Source organism: Gouania willdenowi, chromosome 6 (assembly GCF_900634775.1).
Source record: "Gouania willdenowi chromosome 6, fGouWil2.1, whole genome shotgun sequence".
Taxonomy (NCBI): Eukaryota; Metazoa; Chordata; class Actinopteri; order Blenniiformes; family Gobiesocidae; genus Gouania; species Gouania willdenowi.
This window is the reverse complement of record NC_041049.1, coordinates 41,734,211-41,756,874: the sequence shown is the minus strand read 5'-3', so window position 1 is coordinate 41,756,874 and position 22,664 is coordinate 41,734,211. Positions and strand designations below refer to the sequence as shown.

At 39.0% G+C, this 22,664-nt stretch overlaps 1 protein-coding gene across 2 annotated transcripts in view; it reads right to left on the bottom strand.

The window, feature by feature from the left end:
- LOC114465004 (voltage-dependent calcium channel subunit alpha-2/delta-1) overlaps positions 1-22,664 on the bottom strand; it is a 114,237-nt gene that overhangs the window by 13,321 nt on the left and 78,252 nt on the right. Inside the window, exons 19-33 of one of the 2 annotated variants that reach the window (XM_028449711.1) lie at positions 22,463-22,534; positions 22,197-22,268; positions 20,332-20,393; positions 20,117-20,193; positions 18,461-18,472; positions 13,590-13,598; positions 12,535-12,595; positions 10,108-10,199; positions 8,616-8,697; positions 8,202-8,264; positions 6,164-6,267; positions 4,181-4,270; positions 4,026-4,093; positions 3,891-3,929; positions 1,436-1,507 (exon numbers count right to left, since the gene is read on the bottom strand). In XM_028449711.1, coding sequence (XP_028305512.1) covers positions 1,436-1,507; positions 3,891-3,929; positions 4,026-4,093; positions 4,181-4,270; positions 6,164-6,267; positions 8,202-8,264; positions 8,616-8,697; positions 10,108-10,199; positions 12,535-12,595; positions 13,590-13,598; positions 18,461-18,472; positions 20,117-20,193; positions 20,332-20,393; positions 22,197-22,268; positions 22,463-22,534 — 975 coding nt within the window. The remainder of the gene's footprint in view (positions 1-1,435; positions 1,508-3,890; positions 3,930-4,025; positions 4,094-4,180; positions 4,271-6,163; positions 6,268-8,201; positions 8,265-8,615; positions 8,698-10,107; positions 10,200-12,534; positions 12,596-13,589; positions 13,599-18,460; positions 18,473-20,116; positions 20,194-20,331; positions 20,394-22,196; positions 22,269-22,462; positions 22,535-22,664) is intronic. The other variant, XM_028449712.1, reaches the window with a different exon arrangement.

Genomic DNA, 22,664 nt, shown 5'->3' with positions numbered 1-22,664 from the left:
ACTAATCTTGCGAGAACTGCCACCAGGCCATTTCAGGTGGAATCTCTCACGAGGCTAGTGACGGCGTTCAGTTTAGTAAGGCATCTTTTAATTATTATTACAGTAAAATACAGGATATTTACGGGAAAATACTAATACGGGAAGATGGCGGGAAAGAGGGCTAAAATACGGGAGTTTCACGGCCAAAACGGGATACTTGACAGGTTTGTTTAAAGGTGGTCGCAGTGATCCCAGCTGCAGGTCAGAGCAGACCCACATCACTCCACATCCAGACTGTAAATGATTTGCTCATGTTCTCTCCACCTTGGATAAGCAACTCTTAGGTTTTGCACTGAGTGAGTTTCTTCTGTTCTTCTGCCTTGCTGCTGTAACACTGTAAATGTATCCATTGAGAGATGAATAAAGGATCTTTCTGCCACTTCATCAAATGTCAATGCCTTTTCTGCACATTTGTTCCACTTTCAAGACATTTTTGGCTCTTCTAAACCCTTTCCACCACTTTTCCCACCCTAATGTCACTTATGTTGACCTGTTATTGTCACTTTTAACCTTTTATCACCATATTTCATGCTTAATTTTGCAGATTAAACTACATTCATGATTTGTAATGCCCATTATTTGCCAGTTCAAACACATTTTCCCTACATCTTTAGATTCCATTACCCACAATTTGCAACTTTTCTCCAATTTTACCACCTTTTACATCAATGTTGGTCACTTTTAACCCATTTTATTTTTGATTAAAACAAGAATTTACATCTTTAAGATGACTATATATTATGGCTAAAATAATACTAAACTTCCTGGATAACAGTGGATATTATGCAGATCAATTAATAAATATGGTTATCACAGATTCATAGAAAAATGGACCATAATTTTGCTGACTTTATGGATGGACCCCAAAAATCTCTCCCCTTTATTCCCCCTCATAGATGACCCTGTCTCCACATGACTGTTCTTCAATGTTCATGTCTGTGTTCAACCACCTTCAGCAGTGGGGGTCCCTGGTCTCTGGAATCTTTATTTTGGGGGTCAAGGGCTGCTAACGGCCTGGGGAGCTAGCAGAGTTAGCATAGGTAGCCAACACAGCAAAATGGACACCAGAGACAGACTTCAGACTCCAACCCATCACAGCCTTTCCTTTGATCCTCCTTCACAGACCAGCTCGTCCTGCTGTTTTACAGCCATGCAGATCAAAGGAAACGGGCCAATCAAATGGCTCGTTGAGAGATAAGTCCAGTGTTTGACCTCTTCCTCCTCCACGCTGATGAATCGCAGTGACTAAAGCTAGGATACAGTGACTGTAACAGATTTTCGTCCTTGTGGAGGATTTATTGGACAATCATTTACCCTTTCTGTGACTACCTGTAGTGCAGAAGAAATATTGGCCCCCACTGAGCGATGAGTACATGAACACATTGAGATAACTCACCAGGGTAATGTATTCATCTTGATTTGACATGAGAAGGAATCCTCCATCGTCCAGTATCACACAGTCAACATGCTGTAAGATGATGAGAGAAATAGATAGGAGCAAAGGCAATAAAGCAAAGTGTTAAAAACATGTTGCAATTCAGCCGTCAGATACTGTATGTAAAAGCACTTCCTAAGTCATGCTGTGAGAAAAAAAATAAAAGCGGGTCTGTCACATTATTAATAAACTGACTACATACTGTAGGTTATTGGGTTGGGATGTAAGATGATACAAATCTGTAGTGGTTTTTGGTTAGTTATAAGGAAAAAACAACTTTTTAAATACAGGACTATCACAGACTAGCAGTATTTAATGTAAATTAAAGGTGATCATTACAGAAAATTCAAAAACAAAAAACTAAACTAAAATTACAGAAAAATTATTACAAAAACCATACAAGATTACTGAAAAAAAGAAAAACACACAAAAGGATAACAAAATACATAAAAAGCAGTGGCGGCTGGCCAAAATCGGGCGCTAGGGCAATAATAAAAATGAATCATGAATCATAAATACTACAAAACAAATGTTTATCTGTATTTCTATAATCAGAATAAATATTATATTGATAATGATGATGAGTTTCTTTTATCTGTGTTTGATTGGTGACGTGTTTCCGCTTTGGGGCGCACTAATCTTTACAATTCACTCTCGTTAAACGTTGTACATACGCAGTAACTTCTCTTCAATAGAAATCAATGGACGGTCTCTGGGCGCAGCTTACCTGCAGCCAAAGACTGTCTACGACTGCGCAGAGTTGAATGCAGCAGATCAGTTTCACAACACCACCTCCCGCTATGGGAGGAGCTGACGTCCCTACATCACAGTAGTCCGTCATAAAGTGACTGATTGACAGGCCGTAGTTGTCGGAGACGACAGAAAGTGAAGCAAAATTAAGAAAGAGAAATTGAATAATTCTGCTTGTCCTGCCTCCTTTAAACGTCAGGATCAGATCCAACATGGATAAAGACAGGTAGGACACATTTAAAGCACTTTTCAAAAAAGGCAAAGAAAAATGAACAAACTATAAACAAACTCAATTTGTTGATTTCAAATCTTGAATATTTTGAAAACTACGTCTTAAATTATAATTTGTCAGGTCTTAAATAATGCATGTTCATTCTTCTTTTCTTTTTCACCCCCATTTTTATTTAATTACTTGTTAAACTATCCATCCATCCATCCATTTTCAGACCTGATTGTTCATGTTTTTCAGGGTCGTGGGGGTTACTAACTAAAAAAAATATTTGAAAAACAAAATAAATTAAAAATACAAATTAAATTTCAAAAAGTATAATAGCCCTGACACACACTCATTCACTTCATTGTATAAACTACATTTCTTCTTGCATATTTATGGGTTCTGTGGGAAAAAAACATTTGGTTAGTTTGAATTTTCCTGTAATTCCTTACTAATATTTCTATTTTGGAGTTATAGCCCCCCCAGGAAAAAAATGCACCAGCCGCCACTGATAACAAAAAATAACAAAAATACCAAAAATACTGCCAAAATAAAATGACAACAACAATACACAAAATGACTCCAAAAACATACATGACCATTAGAAAAATACAGGAAAAATACACAGAACGATGATAGAAATACACAAAAATCACAAAACAAGAACACAAATACACGGTGACTCCAAAAACACAAAAAACAAAAACAAAAACACACTATTTCTTGTTTTAAAGCTCAGATTGGTCATTATTCTAAATGCTGACATGAACATTAATAATGTGACCATTGGATCAGACGGTTCCCATTGACTAGCTACAAAACATATTTTTACAAAAAACAAAATGATTAAAACAAACTAGCTGTATTTACATGCTTTATTAGAGGCACCACTTACTAGTGTGCATGTTTAAATGTGAACTTCCTTATCTATCACATGAGGTTTTTGTAATTTTTATGGAAATAGTTCATGTTTATGTTTTTGTTTGTCTTTTAGCAGGATTACGTCATCTCTTAACATTGGCAAAATTTTAAAAAAAAAAACTTAGTTTGTTATTGACGGCTCCTTATGAAAATTGACTGAGTTATGTTGGGTTGGTTCATCAATGATCTCATAGAGTTTCATCCAGATTGTACCTTTCATCGCAATTTTTCAAGCAAAAAGCGGGTGTTCATACAATGGGAGCTACTGCAGTGGTAAAAAAAAACAGCAATGATCTCAAATTGTCTCAAAATTAATTGTTTCTTGAAGGCATCTGGCGACCCCTCTCAGTGTCTCAAGATCCCAAATGAGGTCCTGAACCCGAGGTTGAGAATACCTGCCATGAGGGACATTCCCCCCAGTTTGGGAACCTCTAACCAACTGTAGGGTTATTCATGGGGATATAAATGTCTTAAAAAACTTTTAAGTGTAAATGATAATGGTATACCATAAGAAACCCGATGAATAAATACCTTGTCGTTCTTCAGACATCCACAAATCTCATCCTTGCACTAAAAGATGAAAACGCAAACAGAGAAAGAAACCATGTTTTGTTGACTGATGCATGAGTTAAAGACACGATAAATAAGGCTACAGTCGCAACTCACGTTCATTTTCAGCGTGGCGTTTATGAACGTGTTCATCCAGAACGAGACGTTGAGTTTCACGCCGACCACTGAAGATTAAATCACAACATATGAACACGCACAGGGGTTTTCTCTGAACGTGAACCAATCAGCGTCAGTATGTGTAAACACCTGACCTGCTGGTTTTAGAGTCACTTCATCCACAACGAGGTCCACAGCTTTGCTCACGAGGATTCCCGAGTCCGAAGCTGCTTCCCTGCTCTCTGCTGAAAATTAAACCTTTATGTTACATTTAGAAATACTGAGGGTTTTTTTTGAAAACACATAAAAAAGAAGAACTAGTACTTGATTAAAATTCAACTCAAGTACAAGTAAGTCATACATAAAGTACTCACGTACAACTAAAAAGTAGCTGAATTAAATAGCATTCAAAGTAAGTTAGTTACTTTCACCCTCCATGTTTATTTTTGGTATTAAATCTTGCCACGGTTCCTTTACATACAGTAAACATCTCATGTATCAACTTAAAAATGAAGTGACCAAATCTTGCATATTTGGAACTTAATATATTTTCCACAGAGGCATCTGTATAAAATAAAAGGTTTGTCAAAATGGGCAATTATTCTTTTTTAAATAAAATAACACCAATATTCAGTTAAAAAAAAGAAAAACTATGCTCAGGCTCTAAGTATAGTTACATTTATGAACGCTGAAGCGGTGCCTTGTCAAAAGTGCCATGTGGGTAACAACATCATAGGTAAAAACCACAACCTGAACTCACGGATTATTTTCATTATGTGCCTGGAAACTGAAACAAACAAAAAAATTATCACAAACAATTGTAATTTATTAAGTAATTGTTAGGTGTAGTCTCAAAATGTAATGAATTAGAAAGGCAAAGAGCGTACTTAAAATGTACTTTGGTACAAGTAAAATTACAGATTTAGAAATATACTCAAAAGTACCCATTAAAGCAACTCAATTACAGTAATGTGAGTACTTGTAATCTGTTACGTTTACCTGATAGCACACACCAAAGTCTCTGCCTGAGGAGGCACCGCTATGTAATGACAACTGCTATCAGCAACATACATAACAATGAGAACACTGAACAGCAGCAGATGTACTGAGGCACACACACTGAAGGCTGGTTTACCTCTGAATCCAAGAAAAGGTCATTTTAATGGTTTTGTCTGGTTATAGAATGATAAACTAGTGGGAACGGTAAACTGTAACTTGTAATTCCATTTATTGCCTGTAATTTAATGTACTGTTTCACGGTACTGGTTTAGTTTAGCTTGATTGGACAAATCGCGACTACAGGAAGTATTTTTAGCCCCCTGCTTAGTGTCCGGGGGTTGTTTTGGTTTCAGGGTCTTTGCAGGTTTTTACTATTTTTCTGGCATATGTGATTGGCTGTAAAGCGTCGTTAGAAATATAGAATAAAAAAGGAAACGGAACAGACCGCAGATACTGGGAGTAGGTTTGTGTTGGTACAGTAAGTGTGGGTGTTTGGTGTCTGGTGTTAGTCTCTCTCTAGTCATTCTATGATTCATACATTTGTGTTAAAAAAAAAAAATTATTGGTTGTTTTAACAAATGGAGGGGATTGATAGGTAATCACAGAACTCTCTCCTGATACGTTTTGATCAGATTGCAGGCCAGATACCATCGTACACTGATAGCACACACCAAGGTGTGTGCTTGAGGAGATTCTCTATTTTATGACTACCGCTATCAGCAACATAGCATAACACTGAGGGCACTGAGCAGCAGCAGATTCACTGAGGCACACACATTGAAGGCTGGTTTACTTCTGAATCTCAGACCGCTCTATTCTCTTTGACATAATAAACATAATTCGTTAAAGCCGCTAGAACAGCATCTTTGAAGATAACTCTAACACATACAATAGGGTCTTTCCTGACGTCTGTTAGAGAGATTAGTGAAGATGACAGGATGTGTAACGGCTGGGAGGGAGCGGCCCTGACAATCGCAGCAGGAAAGGAGAAGTAGAGAGGAACGTCGGAGGCCCAGGAGTCCGATCTGTGCCAGCAGAGCTGGGATGACGTCCAGAGGCAGAGACTAGACCAGGCCCGGTGCCAGACCACACTGAAGATCCTCACGCACACACACACTAATGCATTTGAGTGAACGTACCGCTGAAAGATGGAGCCGTGAATATATAGATTTCATTGTCCAGGGTCCGTTTGTAGAAGCTGGACTCGTATGTTTCACGACTCTCCGACCAGTCATCACCAGCACTGGAAAAAAACCCAACAGCCTTCCTCTCATCTCACATAAATATATTTTAAACAATTCAGAATGTTCATGTCAGAAAAGGTCAATCACATAACTTAGAAGTTGATATGTAGCCATGGAGTTGATTTATGACAAGACACGATCTCATAAACGCAACAATTGTAATTTTGTGATTTAATCATCAGAAAGAATTTTCAGTTTGATGAAAAAGGGGAAACCCAGAATACATTGCAGAGGGAACACAGGAAAGAGAAACTGCATCAAGTACAAGGACCTTTAAAGTTATGCTGCATTCGATTACACTCAGAACCCGCATAAATCTGACCCAACGAATCGAAGAAGTGCAATGAACTGGCACTTGAGCTCTGGACTCCAACCCTGGACAATGTATGGGCAAGATCGTAGCAGCAGAAGTCGATCGGAATGACGTTTTAGCAAAATGGCGGTGCACACCGTGAGATGTAAACAGTCACTTTCTCCTCAACTTTTACTTTTACTTTGTAGTAGCATTTCTATTCCCACTCTGTTCATTTGAACGCATACTCTGCTTAATGCTGCGTTCACACCGGATGCTTCACGAAATGTCCATATTACATACAAAGTCAATGAATAGATGCGTCCCAGATGCAAAATCTTTCCAGTGTGGCTGTGCGGTGCGATCCACATGTCGAGTGCGTTGGCCGTGCGAGCGCGCTCATAATTTTACGCATATCTGGACATTTGCAAGAGTTGAAAATATTGAACTCCCGCCGCTGTTTCGCGGCGGGAGTTTGTCAACGAAATCTTTGTTGACAATGACATCAGGCCGTCAACACGGACACCGGTCTGTTCACCCATTCAACCATGGAGTAGAAGCTGTGCGTGACCACCTGAAGCTGTATGACACGACCTTTATAACTGGAACTTCTCACAAAATGAAACACATTTACCTCGGAGGTGAAAATTAACCACCTGGACCTTTCCGGGTTACGAGTGAAATCGAACGCAGCATTACTGTATGAATATTGTTGGAAAAGTTTGGTGCATTGCATTGTGGGATGAGTTAGCGTTTTTCCTTCATTCTTACTGTGATTTCTTGTTTCACCAAACAAACCATTTTTGTTCTTGTTTATTTTCAGTATTCCCAGTGACAGCACCTCACTACGCCAGACATTGAATTTGGACTGGATTCAGATCTTTCTGTGTAATAAATAAGTACGGTAAACATTGGCCATTTTTTTTTTGCCACAACTTTAAGTGAAAACACCAGAAATGCAAAGTCACTTTGGCACAGTTCTTGAGAAACAAACACAAGAAATTGCTGTAAGAATGAAGTAAAAAAAAAAAACTTTGGGACTCCACATTCCACAATGCAATGCAAGAAATTTCGAGCATGTTTACGGTGGAGAACCAAACAAGATTTTTAGTGGTAATTTCAAACTTTTACATCTTTTTGGGTTTTTTACGTAAATCAGGGGTGTCAAACTCATTTTCAATTTGTGGCCAATTTTGTGGAATAACTTGAGGAAAATTGCAGGAATTTGGGAAAAATTAAGAGTTCATTTTACAATTTGAAATAAAAAAATGACTGCCATCATATGATATAAATGTAGGGATAAATGTGGGAATAATGTTAGCCCTGCTAAGTTTTGTGGAATTTAATTGAATTTGTGTTTTATTTTATAGATATCTAGCTGAAATATTTACAACTGAATTAGTTGGTAATTTCATGGTTTCATTTTTACTTTCTGCTGCGGGCCAAATTGGATGTTCTAAAGGGCCAGATTTGAGTTGACACGTATGACATAAATGATCTTGGATTTATTGATCTATGAGGCCTACACTGTCGTTATCTGATAAAAAATAAATAAATGATAATCTCCAGCAGCTTTAACTTGACTGTGTATTAGAGTGTGTATAATTTCATTAGTTTTTGACTGGGAGTGATAAAGATTACCTTCTTGGATAGACTCTTGTAATTCCTCCATCTGTGGCAACAAACCTTGCTGTTATTCCAGCTCTAAAAAACAAAGGAAACAAACAGTGAATCAAACTGAAAATAAATTAGTTCCTGTGCTTTAATGTAAGCATGCTGTCTTATGGGTGTTTAGATGATTTCAAATGACAATTAAAAAAACACAATGTATATCGTATATTTGGCTTCATAGCTGGGTCAGTGCTAAGAAGTGATTAAATCTTCCAAAGTTATGATAAAAGAAGTAAATCTGAAATAAAATCAGCTCTAATTTTCCCTTCAGTATCGTTACACCCCGGACGTCCATATGAGAGAAATTATTTTGTATTTAGGAGCAGTCCGTGTTCAATTCAAGGCAAAGAAAATCACAGTTCTGAGGAGAACTTTGGCACTCACACCGACTGATCCTTCCAGAGTTGAACCAGTTCAGCTGTCAGACCAGCATCCAGGATCAGCCGGCTCACCAGCGACACGTTACCTACGTACACAGAGGAGGAATAAAACATTATAGTTCATTCTTCATTATTGGTTATGTGAGGTATGAACCCCGAGGTACTGAATGGATTGGTAAAGTCTGAGAGAATATCTCTGAAACACCAGAAAGAGTATCTTTGCAAGCACAAATATTACTTTGTTGAATAAAACTTAAAAAATAGACATAACTTCTGGTTCCTATGAAATTATGAATTAAAGGTGGGTGATTTTCAAAAGCTAGCATGATTTTGAATGTATAGCCTCCCCGATGGCCCCGCATTTACCCCCTCCGTCTCACTCACGTGCATGCGCACAGCTGCTGCTGAAGAGGAGCTCAGCTCTTTGCGTGTATTGTGTAGAAACTTCATTGTCTCATGTCTCATTCAGCAGTAAGTAAACAATAAACTTTACCATTACATATGTTAAAAACATGACCAAAAACTCTGTTTTAACTCTGTCAGCGGTGATGCGCTTTCAGCGTGAGCTCGTGCATGCGAGAGATCGAGAACGAGCAGGGAGACAGAGAGATGTGATTGTTTTTTTTTTCATTGGTCGAAGATATTACAGATTTACAGCTGCTACAGATGACAGATTTTTTCTGTCAGGACAAAAAGACAATTTCAACCAAAAACTTAAAAAGTGTATCTGGAGAAAATCGCTTACCTTAGCTTTAACTGTATTTATTTGTTTTATTTTTTCAAACTGGAGATTTTTTTTATTGTTTGCGCCACATCATGAAAATATAGATCGATGCTTTGTTTTCTTTTTTAATAAATATATTTAACAAAGTGCCGAAACAGCAGCACAAACGCATTAAACCATTGGTTCCCAACGTTTTTTGGATCATCACAATTTTCGGACCCAACTTTTTTAGTTTGTTACAGCTTTACAAATACAGAATTGGTGACAAAATGCAATGCCTCAGATATTTTTACACTGCATTTTATTTAAGCTGGATTCATATTTTAGAAAGTAAAAGTATAGAATACAGTTGTTTAAGGTGTTGTATTCTAATTTAAAAATAATTTAATAATTAAAAAATATTTTAATCAGTATTTTTTTTTTATCAATTACGAGACATTGGGGACAAATGGGTTAAAAAAACCTCTGCATTAAACACTATTTTAATGCTCAAAGCTATTTGTTAAAATGAACCGAAGGTAAGTCGATCCATTAGCGTGATGATAGTGTGAGCGGAATGCATTAGATAAAGATGATGATGATGATGATAAATCCAACACGATGAGTCAGCAGGATGGCATCAGGTTTCTAGGAAAGCTGATCTGATCAGAGTGATGTCATCGTTAGCTCAACATGATGATGACCGTAGTAGTAACTCTAACCTTCAGAGTGACTCACCATACTCTACACTGCTAGTGTTTCATTACGTATAGGAGGCTGATGCGTGACTCACATGCATCAAGGACGTCTCCATCGATGAACTGAAGGAAGTCAAGTAGAACCTGTGTGTTGTTGACGGACAACTTCATCTCTTTGCAGAATTCTCTGTAGAAACAATGGTAGTTAGAAGGAGCTGCTCATTACTCGTTGCTGAGGAACACAGATGGACAACTTTTATTGCAGCAGGGATGTGTTTTTGTTGTCAATTTGTATAATTTGCTCTAATTTTGTGTGCGTTTCTCTTTTTGCGTAGTTTTTAATGGTTTTGTGTATTTTTTCATCACTTTGGTTTTGTTGTCTTTTGTGCATCTTTGTCATTTTTGTTTTTTATTGTTTTGTGTATTATTTTTTTTTCACATTTTGTGTCTTGTTTTTCAGCATTTTGTGTTTTTGGAGTCATTTTGTCTATTTCTAGTGATGTTGTCATTTTGTACATGTTTCGCTCAATTTTTGTGTTTTTGTTGTTGTTTAATGTTCTTTTAGGGCCTGTACTATGAAACTGGATAAGTATCTATGGGACATCTCTCCGTTAGCAGGCTTCACATAACCAAACATTCTCTCTCAGAGAGCAGAGGGGTATTCCATAAAGCGGGTTATGTTCAAACTCTGAGTATGTTCAGGCTCAAATGAGGGAAACTCTGAGTATCACATTCCTAAATGCGAGGTATGTTCTTCTCTGAGTATGTTACCATGGCAACATTGTCCGTGAACTAAACCTGGTCGCTGGCAGGTTTTATCAAAGAAACCCTGGGTTTCTACCTGGCTCCGCCCACCTGAACACTGTTTCTGAACACTTTAATGTACCTTCACACTTTTCTCTGAAACACATTAGTAACATCACACACCACAGACGTGTTCACATCATTACTAATGTGTTGCTTTACGTTTTCTTTTTTTTGTGCAAACGGTAGTTTTAGAACTGGTAGTTTATGTAATCGTCGATCTATTGATGATAGATTTTTATCGTGCGCGTGCATGTAAGTAACCCAAGGTTTACATACTGAGGGTTGATTGACCCACTTCATACCAGCTGTAATGGAATCAGTTTCCCATCGCTGGGTATGTTGACTCAGAGTTTATGGATAGACTCAGAGTTTATTGACTCTCCTTTATGGAACACCCCTCAGCTGTCCTACGAAGCAGGAAATAAACACGTTCACTTAAGGTGATTTCATTCAGAATACGTGCACGCTCTTGTGACAGGGGAAGAATGCAGCATCAGACCAATCACAATCACAGAGAAACTGTGTAGAGTGATTTACGTCACAATTGAGGAATAATTCTTAAAAAAAAATGTTTCCGACCAAAAACAACAGTGTTGTTGCAGAAAAAAAAGAACACAGACAGGAAGCTGCTAACACTGTTAATGCGTAAAAGTGTGAGATTATACAATATTAATCCATGGGATGATAAACAGCTGTTGATCAGTCCATCAGATATAAATCTATATCTTTCCTAAAGGATGTAATCGCTTAATGAAAGGATTACATTTATTACATTAATCATCTTTCTTTCCTAAACACAGGTGTCAGATCTGCACCAACCAGGATCTTATAACAATGGGCAGCTCATTTTCCAAGATAACTGATTTGTTAGGAGGCGGGACTTTAGTACTTACACTACACTTTACACTTATTGGCCAGCTGCCTCTGGTGAGTCATAATAATTCAATAAATTAACATATGACTTCACACGTTCACGCATACAGATCGAGACACAAGCTTCATCACCTGACTCTGTGAATGCGTAAAAGCGTGAGATTGTTTGTGATATTAAAATCGTAAATAATCTCATGCTTTAACAGTGTCAGCAGCTTCCTGTCTGGGTTATTTCATTCTTGCCTTTTCTGTAACAACAGGGTTGTTTTTGGTCTGAATTATGGATTTTAAATATTGATCAATTTAAACTTCAGAAACCTGGTCGGGACCAAGTTATGAACTGAATCAGATCTGAGCAAGTATAAAAGCTCCGCCTCCTGGTGCGCAGCACTACTGTTGCTCTTTACTGTCATCATGGATTTAAATTCATGATATTTATTGAAGATCATAAGCTGTTCCTCCATTGCTCTGCCAGGTTCTCCATTGATTGGTCAGCCGCTGCAATCTCCACCCCTTTTATGTGAACACACATGTACCGAGGCTGAAAACACTTGGCTTAAATTAACATGTTGTGTTCGACTGTCGTAAAACAGCTTCTCTCTGACAGTGAATGTTTGGTTAGAGATTATTCCAGGATATAATTATCTAGATTAGTAGCATAGGGTCATTGTGTATGTTTAGGAATGTTGCGTTTTGTACAGTCATATTTTGTGCATTTTTTGATGTTCTGTTTGTTTTTCTGTCATTCTTTTGTATTTTATAGTCATGTTTTGTTTTTACTTTGAAGGTCACATGTCTGCCGTTTAACATTATGTGTTTTTTCCAACTTCAACAAAACTTACCTTGGAGCCACGTAGGTGTAACCAAACTCTTGAAAGTTCTCCTGCTTCATTGTCTCCAAAGCTTTTCAAAAAAAAAACCAGAAGCCTGGGTTCAACAAATCATTTCACAGCATCCAAACACATTTCATAATACTTTGAGTGATGACATGATGCATCAGCTTCACGTGTAAAACGTTAGGTTACATATGGCCAACGAAGCCCTCCTTCACATGCACGCCCTGACAGCGCACGTACAGTAGAATTGAGGTGATGGATCACAGTGTGGACAGATGTGAAACTAATGGATTACAAGTGCTCATGTTATTGTAATTGAGTTGCTTTTACGGGTACTTGTACCTTTTGGAATATATTTCTAAATGAGTCATTTTACTTGTATTTAAGTACATTTTAAAAGATGTAATGTAATTTGTTATATTTCTAAACCCAACCGTGACTTGAGTGACTTCACTTTTTTGTGATTATTTTTTAATTGCCTTTTCAAGGCACATTGAACAAAATCCATATGTTCTTCGACGTGCCATTTCTGATCAAAGTCCAGTCACTTTCTTTGGTTTAGGTTGTGGTTTCTACCTGTTATGTTGTTACCCTCATGGCACATTTGGCATGGCACTGTTTTAGAGCCCATAAATGTAGCTATACTTAATTCTTTCATTTTGTATTGAATTCATTGGTGTTGTTTTATCTTTTAAAAAAAATAATAATTATACATTTATACAAATGACTTTGTGGAAAATAAATTAAGTTACAACAATGCACAATCTGGTCTCTTCTTTTTTAAGTTTCTACATAAGATGTTTACTGTATGCAAGGGAATCGTGGCTAGATTTATTACCAAAACAAAACATGGGGGGTGAAAGTAACTAGTAGCTACGTTTTACTAGCACTTGAGTATTTTATGAAAGATTTACTTGTACTTGTACTTGAGGACAACTTTAATCTTTAATCAAGTAACAGTACTTCTACTTGAGTAGGATATATCAGTACACTTTACAGCTCTGGGCATAGAGTGTGCACATAGAAGAGAATGAGAAGATAATTGTGTGGGAAATACTTGCCTTGTTGGCCTGTGGTGACCCCAGAAAGAGAAATGCACGGGGAATAATGCAGCAACAGCAGAAAAAGACAAAGAGCGATCAGGATGCATTCATCATCGAACACAGGACGTCATACTTGGAGAAAACATGCAGTGAACACTTTCCACTGTGTGTAAATCATTATCTCAATACGCTGAAATCATGAGACAGACATCTATTGAAACAAAGGAAACATGTTTGCATGAACTCCTCTAAGTCTGGTAACTCTTATCTCATAAACGACATGACAGACATCAGCGTCCATCATCTCTCTGCATAGTCTCTAAAGATGAAGACATTCAGGACGATGGCTATGAAACACATTGACTGGTGTGGAGCAGTCTGCAGAAACCATTACTGAGCTGTGTGTGCAGTAATTCCTCTGGGTCGAGGAGATGAAACGCTGTCCTTCACATAAAAGAACATCACAGATGTATTTCATAGACTCTGAGTCTCTGTGGACGGAGCACTTTACTTTGTTATTGCTCTTTACTGGACTGTCATCGACTTTTCAACATCAGTAATGAGTCGTTCATGCACGAGCCGCAGTGTTACTCTAATACAGGGGTTCTCAACCTTGGGGTCAAGAAACAAAGCCCATTTTTGCTGATTTTTACCCTTTTTCTGCAATTACATCAAACTTGCAATATTTTTAACCTATTTTCAACACTTTTTCTTGCCATATTTTTGCATCTTTTAATGCATTTTTGCTACTATACTCCCATTTCAATGTCTTTTCTGCGCATTTTTTTTTCACTTTCAAGACATTTTCAGCCTTTATAAACCCTTGTCACCACTTTTCCCACCTAATATTGCATATGTTGACCCATTATTATCACTTAAAACCCCCTTTTACCACATTATACGTAAGTATTTTGGCCAATTAAACCACATACATGATTTGTCATGCCATTATTTGCCAGTTTAAAGTATTTGTTCCTACTTTTTAGATTACATTACTCCAACCCCCCAGCGCTTGACAGTATCAATGCTCCTAGCGGGGCTTCCCTCTTGAAATACCGACCATGTAAGTTTGGAGAGATGGACCGTCTTTGGCCAGGTCATGTGACCTGGAGAATGCCTGGAGAACGTTTCACTTTACGGCAGTCACGTGACCACAGGCTCGGATATTTAGTTCCCATATGACATCACAACATACGGGCAATTCTCGACCCGGCACCATTGTTGCGGGCAGGTGAAATGTGTTTAGCCTCTGTTTACAGCCAAAAGAGCACAATATGGTAGTTTTGTGTTAGGTTAATGGTGCACTAATCGCTGTGATAGTTCAGTTAAACGTGGATTCTTTAGTAAGGGAAATCGGCAAGTCAGATCAGTAACTTGTGGATAAGGATTGGCTCTCAGGGCTGGGTCGGTTGGGCTAGAGTGCGAAGCGGGGCTGGGCTCGCGCCGCGGCTGGAGGAGAAAATGTATGTAAAAAAAAAAGTAACATATAATAAAAAGTAGATATAAGTTGTAATGACATGGATTATTCTTTTTTTTTTTTTTTCTCTCTTTCTCTTGTCTGCACATGCTGTCAAAGGTCAACACTACAAGAATTGCAATCATTATGAGACAGCAATGCATGTTAATTGTGACCATCACCAGCCCTCCCTAAGGAAGGGTAAGAATTTTTTTTTTATAGGGAGGATATAAAAAAGGGAGAGCAGTGTTACACCTAAGTGGAGAGGGAGGGGGAGGGGGAGGGGAAAGGGAGCAGGGAAGAGAGACTCAAGGTAGGAAATAGAAAGGGTGGGGAAGAATAGGTTGTTTTACAGTGAGGGTGAGATGTGAAGTTGTAGAATATATTGTGCTTATTATGTTGTGTAAACAAGCCAGCATAGTGACAAGTGTGAAGCTTAGCTAGAATGGTGGTGGCTCTGGACAGGGGGAATGAGTGAGTGGTAGTACCTAAAGCAGGTATTTGGGATTAACGTGTCTAAAGTTAAGCCCAGTATGAGTTTTATCCCACATCCCAAGGCGTGCCAGTGCATTGTATACCAGTATATGTGCAAAAAAAACCGCTACCGCAAACCCAGGAACTGCCCCGGGCCCGCAGATGCAGCCAGGCCAGCAGAAAGAGTGGGGGCCAGGGAGCCCCAGGCCACCCCCCCACGGCCGAGCAACCCCCCAGATGCCCCCAAGATCCCAGGCTGAGAGGCAGCCACCGCCCCCCCACACACACATTCGAGGAAGCCCCAAGCAGCCGAGCACCCAGCGCATCCCGCCACCGACCCCAACCCCCAGGCCCCCGCCATCATCCCGCCCCCCCGACCCACCCACACCCAAGCACCCAACCCCCGAGGGGAGGGCCCAGAGAGCCCCCCGCCCAAGACCCCAGCAGCGGAGCCAAGGCCCACCCCCAGCAGACGGCCAGAGCCGCGCCGAACGGGTAGCCAGTGGGCACTCGCCGGCGGGCCCAGAGCCAGCAGGGATCAGACCCCAGGCCAGAAGGACCCGGAATGGAAGCAGCACCAAGAGCAGCGCCCCCAGAGACAGCGACCACGCTCATAGTCGCCGAGGGCACCAAGGAGATGCTGCAAGGTGCCCCGCCGGCCCCCAGGCACACCGACCAGGCACCCAGAGCGCGCCAGATCGCCTTTCCTTGATGCTGCCCGCGCGATGAGCCCTAGAAAGCCCCCCCATCCCCCCCACCAAAGGGCTGAGCCACACGGCAGAGCCCGGCTCGCAGGGCGCCGCCCAAGCCGGGGCCACCCGGCGCCGGACCCACAGGCATTGTAGGGCACGGTTCGCACCACCCGCCCCAGACGACCCCCGCCAAGACCAGCCCGGCCAGGCCCGCCGGACCCCATGGGCACCACTGAAGGACAGGGAACCCCCAAGGGCGAGCCCCCGGGCCAAACCCCCGTGGGGCGCGACATAGATTATTCTGACTGCTCCTTTTTAATTATTTATATGTCATATGAAGATGTATGAGAACAGCATAAATTTCACCTGTTTTCCTCTCAGGGATCAATGGTTTACTGAATCTGATCAGGTTTATTAATTAAGTTCAGATCAACTTAGTTTAAATAAACCTAATTTAAATTATCCTATCTTCTGTGTAATGTGGAATTTGATGTTGACTAGATGTTGCACTTTGTTACTTTTGTCCCCCATAGTCAGGACGAAAGTAACACCATGCAATACACTGAAGTTAAAAAAACAAAAGAAAAGAAAACATTTTCTTTTAGGAAAACAACAAAACAAAACAATGTTCTGGCTAATACTCTCTAAATAGAAAAAAATTAATTTAAAAAAAAAAAAATCAATTAAGTATAAACTTTGATTGTTTTCATTATTGTGTTTCATTAGTTATTTTTTTTATTAATTCATTATTTCAACATGCATTTTACTGTAGCTCTGATGAGATGCTAGAATGTAACATTCCAATAACGTTGCTCCAACGGACTTTTATTTTGTAAACCGAAAGTTCCCACTGAAACGGGTGTACTTGAGGTAGCTTGCTGACTGTGAATGTGTACTTACGAGGCATGGACAAAAAGCTGGAATAAAAAGAACTAAACGACAACACGAACTGAGAATTCTCTGTTCGCCAGGAACAACGGTTCTACACTGAGCAGGTGAAGATGTTTAAAGCTGATCACGTTCTCACGGAGCGCTGCTGCGCTACACGAAACACAGACGGAGCTTCACAGGCACAGCAAAGTTAAACTGGCACTAGAGGTTCTGTAGTTAGGAGTCAGTGATGATTTGCGTTGTTTAAGAGGGTTTTTGTGGTGATTTAAGATTAGTTTAATAAGCGGTACCTGCAAACATTGCCCCATAAAAATGTTCTTTGACCCACGGTGACGGTATTTCATGCCGATTTTGTCCATTTCTGCGTTTAAACGTTTTTATTGGTCGATTCCGTGATTCCGTCCGCGATTCCGTTAACATGGTTTTAATAGGGCCCCATTTGGGGAAATAAACCTCAAATACTATATTTTTAGAGTTCTTAGAACAAATGAAGATGGGTGGAAAATAGCATGACATGGAACCTTTAAACTAATTGTTCCAATATTGACACTTTGAACCCTTTTTATCACTTTTTCCGTCTGTCTTTGACCACTATGCAACTTCTAACCAATTTCTGTGGTTTTTAAAATCCTATTTCACCATCGTTTCCCACCATTTTTGGTCACATTTATGTCATATTCATAGAACAATGGACCATAATTTTACTCTCTTTATGGATGGGCCCCAAAAATCTCTCCCCTTTATTCCCCTTTATAGATGGCCCTGTCTCCACATGACTGTTCTTCAAAGTTCATGTCTGTGTTCAACCACCAAGGTACAGTGGGGGTCCCCGGTCTCTGGAACCTTTATTTTGGGGGTCGTGGGCTGTAAAGGTTGAGAACCACTGCTCTAACATACAGTGGATGAGGAAATTGATCCTTTTCATTTCACTTGTGCATTAGGATTACAGGTGGCTGCTAAACTTGAGCTTTCAGAAACCAGCGAGAGGTATTTCAGGTGGTTTCATTTCAAGTGTAAATGTCTGCATGACTGTAGGAAAAGATTTACAGTCCCACCCTTTCCATCAAAGACATCTGTGGCAATAGGGCATGTTGTGTTAGCATCTTTACTAGGCCTTCGTGCTGCACTAACAGTCATTAGCAGACGGGGTCCAAACTGCACCATTAGCTGTTTAGGATCCATGGCATTGCATCAAAGTGAAGCCAGATGGTTTTAATACTGATAATAATCTCTTTATGTCTTTTGATGAGTCATTATCAGCATGCATATCATAGTTTATTCCATAAAATGCAAATGGTATGACATGCAAGGATGCCAAAAAACAAAGAAACAACATGAAAGACAAAGCAGCAACAGAGAATATGAACTATACTCACCCCAGGAAGAAGCTGTAGAAAGATGGAAACAGAAGAATTAGAATTGAAAATGTACCTTTACTTTGTGTTTTATTTATTTCAAACAAAAAAACCTCAAAAGTATCAACGTAAAGCAACTATTTCTGACCGGACGTGACGTAATAGAGCTGCATCAGAGCCTTTATCTCAGATCTTAGTGCTCTTCCCCACATTTTTTTACTCACATTTTTACTTATTACTGCGGACAACAGGACAAGTGTTTGAGCTAGATTTGAGCAAAAAAGCCAGTTGTCCATGCATCCTCACTACTATAGTGAGGAGAAAAATTCCATACTCTTATTGCCATTTAAATTCACACACAAATGTTTTCAAATGTTCATTTTGTTGGTCAAACTCTCATTTTGTGTGTGTTTGTTGTTTTGTGTTTTTTGCTTCATTTTGTGTATTTTTTTTAACATTTAGTGTATTTTTATTATAAAATTGTGTTTTTGGATTAAGTATAATCTCTTCAGCGTTTTGTGCGTGATTTTGTTGTCATTTTGCGTATTTTTCTCTCATATTGTGTGTGTTTGTTGTCATTTTGTGTAGTTTTCCAGCATTTTGTGTGTTTTTAGTGTCATTTTATGTATGTCTACTAACATTGTCATGTTTTATATTCTTCTCTCATTTTTGTGTCAAAGCAAGTGCTTTTGGTGGTTTTAAAGCCCTGTTTTGCATCTCCGGCAGTTCTTCCTGACCACCCACAAACACTTCCGAGCGCACTGTGTTCACTGCGCACGTAATCTCTCTAGACTTTGATTAAAAACGCTCCAAGAACGTCAGGGTACATTCACACCTACAGACCTTAGAACATTTACAATGCTGTAGGATTCAGTTGCTCTGATATTCCACCTCGTTTGGCCGATGTGAACACGCAAAGAAGTCTAGAGCGGATCAAACAGGAGCATTCTAGATTATTTCTGTCAGTCTCTGAGTGATTCCAAACAAAGTCTAGAGCGATTAGGTTCACTCTGAATGCAGGCGTTTGACCCATAGATGAGAGCCTCTTCTTCAGGTTTCTGTTTTTCTGCCTAAACCAGTGTGAAATAATCCTGAGAAACAATCACTCTAGAATTTTGCCTGTTTGATCCACTCTAGACTTTGTTTGCGTGTTCACACCAACAAACAAGGCAGACTATCCAAGCAAACTGACTCTAGTTTTAAACGCTCTAGGGTGTCGGTGTGATCCCACCCTTGGATTACGTGTTGTTTATTCCATAAGCAGCAAATTCTAAGGCGTTGGATGATTCAGCCAATAGCATTGCAGTTTATATTGAGAACCGCAAGCTCAAATGTAATTGTAATTGTTTAATATAAAAGTAATAAAGTAAAATGAGACAAGGAATATTTGATGCTCTCCTGCAGTTAGAAGCTCAAAATAAAAGAGACAGAAACAAGTGAGAAAAATGTCAGTTCAAAGACTTTGTGAAAAAGCTGAGTGTGGAAGAGTTAAACAAAACTGTCTGTCTGTTGTTGGGAATGAGACGATTGACCCGTAGGTCACAGTATAAAAGGAAAGCCCAGCAGGGATTGGCTGATCTCTGGAACAAACACAAAGGAGTGGCCGACATGGAGTGAACCTAAAGAAGGTGTGCGTGAGAACTTTCTCTGATCATCAGACCATCATACAGCACTTACTGATAATTTGTTTCATATCATCTCCCAGTTTGGCTTGAATGAAGTGTTCACTGTATTTAGGTAAGACCAGCGCCAAGCTGCAGAGAAACACAGCAACAATCACTCCACAAAACATCTATTTAAATAAAACAACATGATCTCAGAAACAGTTGAGAGCACCCCGTGTTGGAATGAGAACCATCCTTCATGTGAACAGAAAGTTCAAAGTTTCTCACCTGTAGTCTGTTCCGTTAACGGGCGCCCACGTGTACGTTCTCACTCCTCTATCAATGTATCTCTGCGAGCATTAAAAAAACATCATATTCATCATTGGTCTTTTGCTGAAATCACCAAAAAATTATTGCACTTACTGTCATGCAACAGGCAATATAAGCTACTGGGGACGATAGCTAACATTTTTTTAAACTATAGCATATATTTAATCTGAAAATTACCAAAAAAATTTGGTAAAGTGACATTTTTGCTGTTTTCACAGATTGAAAGATAAGCTAAAATCACGACAGATGTTGATATTCTATCTTTCCATAAAAACACCAAAAAACGTCAGGATTTAATGTCTCATGGAGTGACGTCATATTCGTTATATTATTTATTAATGTTTGTAGGGGTATTAAAAAAAAGATAATATTCTGAAAAGGTCATAATCCAACAGGAATGTTACAATTAATAAACCAAACAAAAAAACAAACAAACAAACAAATAGATACATAGATAATGCACACAGAAGCATTTGCATATGCATTAAAAAAAAATAGCAACAACAAAAAAATACACAAGTAATCCAAAGTTCATCAAATCGTTTCAGTCCGCCTCATTCATTCGCAAAAGGACAAGGAAATCGCCCCATACCACATCAAAAACTCACAATTTGTCTTTAAGTTGTACAATATTTGATCTGGTGGTAACATAAGACAACAGCTCATTCAACCACATATTATAACATGGGGCAACAACATTTATTATCTATTTTAGGATAGTACACTTAACTGAAGCTATCAAAGCCATTTTTTTGTCATGTTGTTACGGCTGGTGCCTCATGGCCTCTCAGCCTGCCCTTCCTCCTGTCTCCTAACACACCTGATTCACATCAGTAATCAGGTGTAGTGGGAGGAGGAGCTGTATAAAGGGCTGAGAAGACCAGAAGGAGAAAGGCACAACAACAGACCAGCAGCAGACTTCTGGGGAGAGTTCTTCTGTTCCCCACTGGACATCTTGTAAGTTTGTAGTTTTAGTTTGGACTGGAGATTTCTGGTAGTCCTGTTTTCTTCTTTAGGTAGTTTTAGTCATTTGTATGTTTTGTAGTTTAGAGGGTGGACGCTGGGTTGGCCCAGTGTTTGGCCAGGGTCTCCAGCCCCTTTAGTTTATTTTTCTACTTTTAGGATTTTATTAATAAATATTTTTGATAGTCGTTGCTTTCTGTGTGGCGTCCTATTTATGTTGCAGCCCCTCAAGCCTCGATATGACATCATAGAGGGGGTCGTAACACATGTTATGGGCAACAACGTAAACAAAAAATGACTTCAAGCGAATCACTGTCCTTCTCTAGTTTAGTGAAAACACAAATCAATTAAGTATTAGTAAATGTTTTATTTATTTTTTTAAGAATTTTATTTTATTCGTTTTTCAGTTTCCAAATTTTTTAATTGAATTTTCACACTTGCACCCTCCAAGACCTTGAACTTTGACATTGGAAAACGTCAGAGTTCAGAAATACGTAAACATTTTTAAATTTAGAATACATAAATATATCAAATTACTTCCAAAATAAAATCTCTATTAAAGGAAGTGTTTTGATTCCAAAACAACTAAAATTTAAAGAAGGAGCTCCATGGTGTCATTGCTGTTATTAGAAACTCATCGGTGCCTCCTATAGGTCAACAGCGGTGACCCCTGTCAAATTGCCAATCCCACAATGCAATGCACAAAACGTTTCCGTAATGGAGTAAATTTGTTTTTTTGCAAGAAATTAATGTGTTTTATTGATCTATGATTTATGTCTGTTTTTATTTCTTTTTAATTGCCAACAGCGTTGGATTAAACATTTCCTTTGCTACTACTTGTTCTTGTGTTTCTCTCCTACCTCATCTTGAGTTTTGACCAGAGTGTGAATAGTTTTCTCCCCGATTTCACCATCGATCATCATCGTCCTGATCTGCAGACAATTCAAGAAAGTGTAAGTAAACGGAAACGTCTCAGAATCATCAGAAAAATCACATGATTGAGTTTTATGACGAGAAATACAACATCTGACACATGATGTCAGTTTGGCCACATGAATGTAAGGGTAATACGTTTGACTGTTTGCAGGTTTTATGGGGGAGGATTTTATTGTCAGCAAAGCTTTACCTCCACTTTAATGTCATTCTCCAGCTCAGCATCCAGGAAGTCAAGGGTTACTGGTTCCTGGAATTTAGGATTCTGTAGAAAGAGTTGTTTCAGTCAGAAAAAACATATTCCATGATGTTGATGTGATGTCATCCTACAGCCTGCAGAGCAATTTACAAATGATTTTTAAACACACACACCAACTTTTAATGGTTTCTACTAC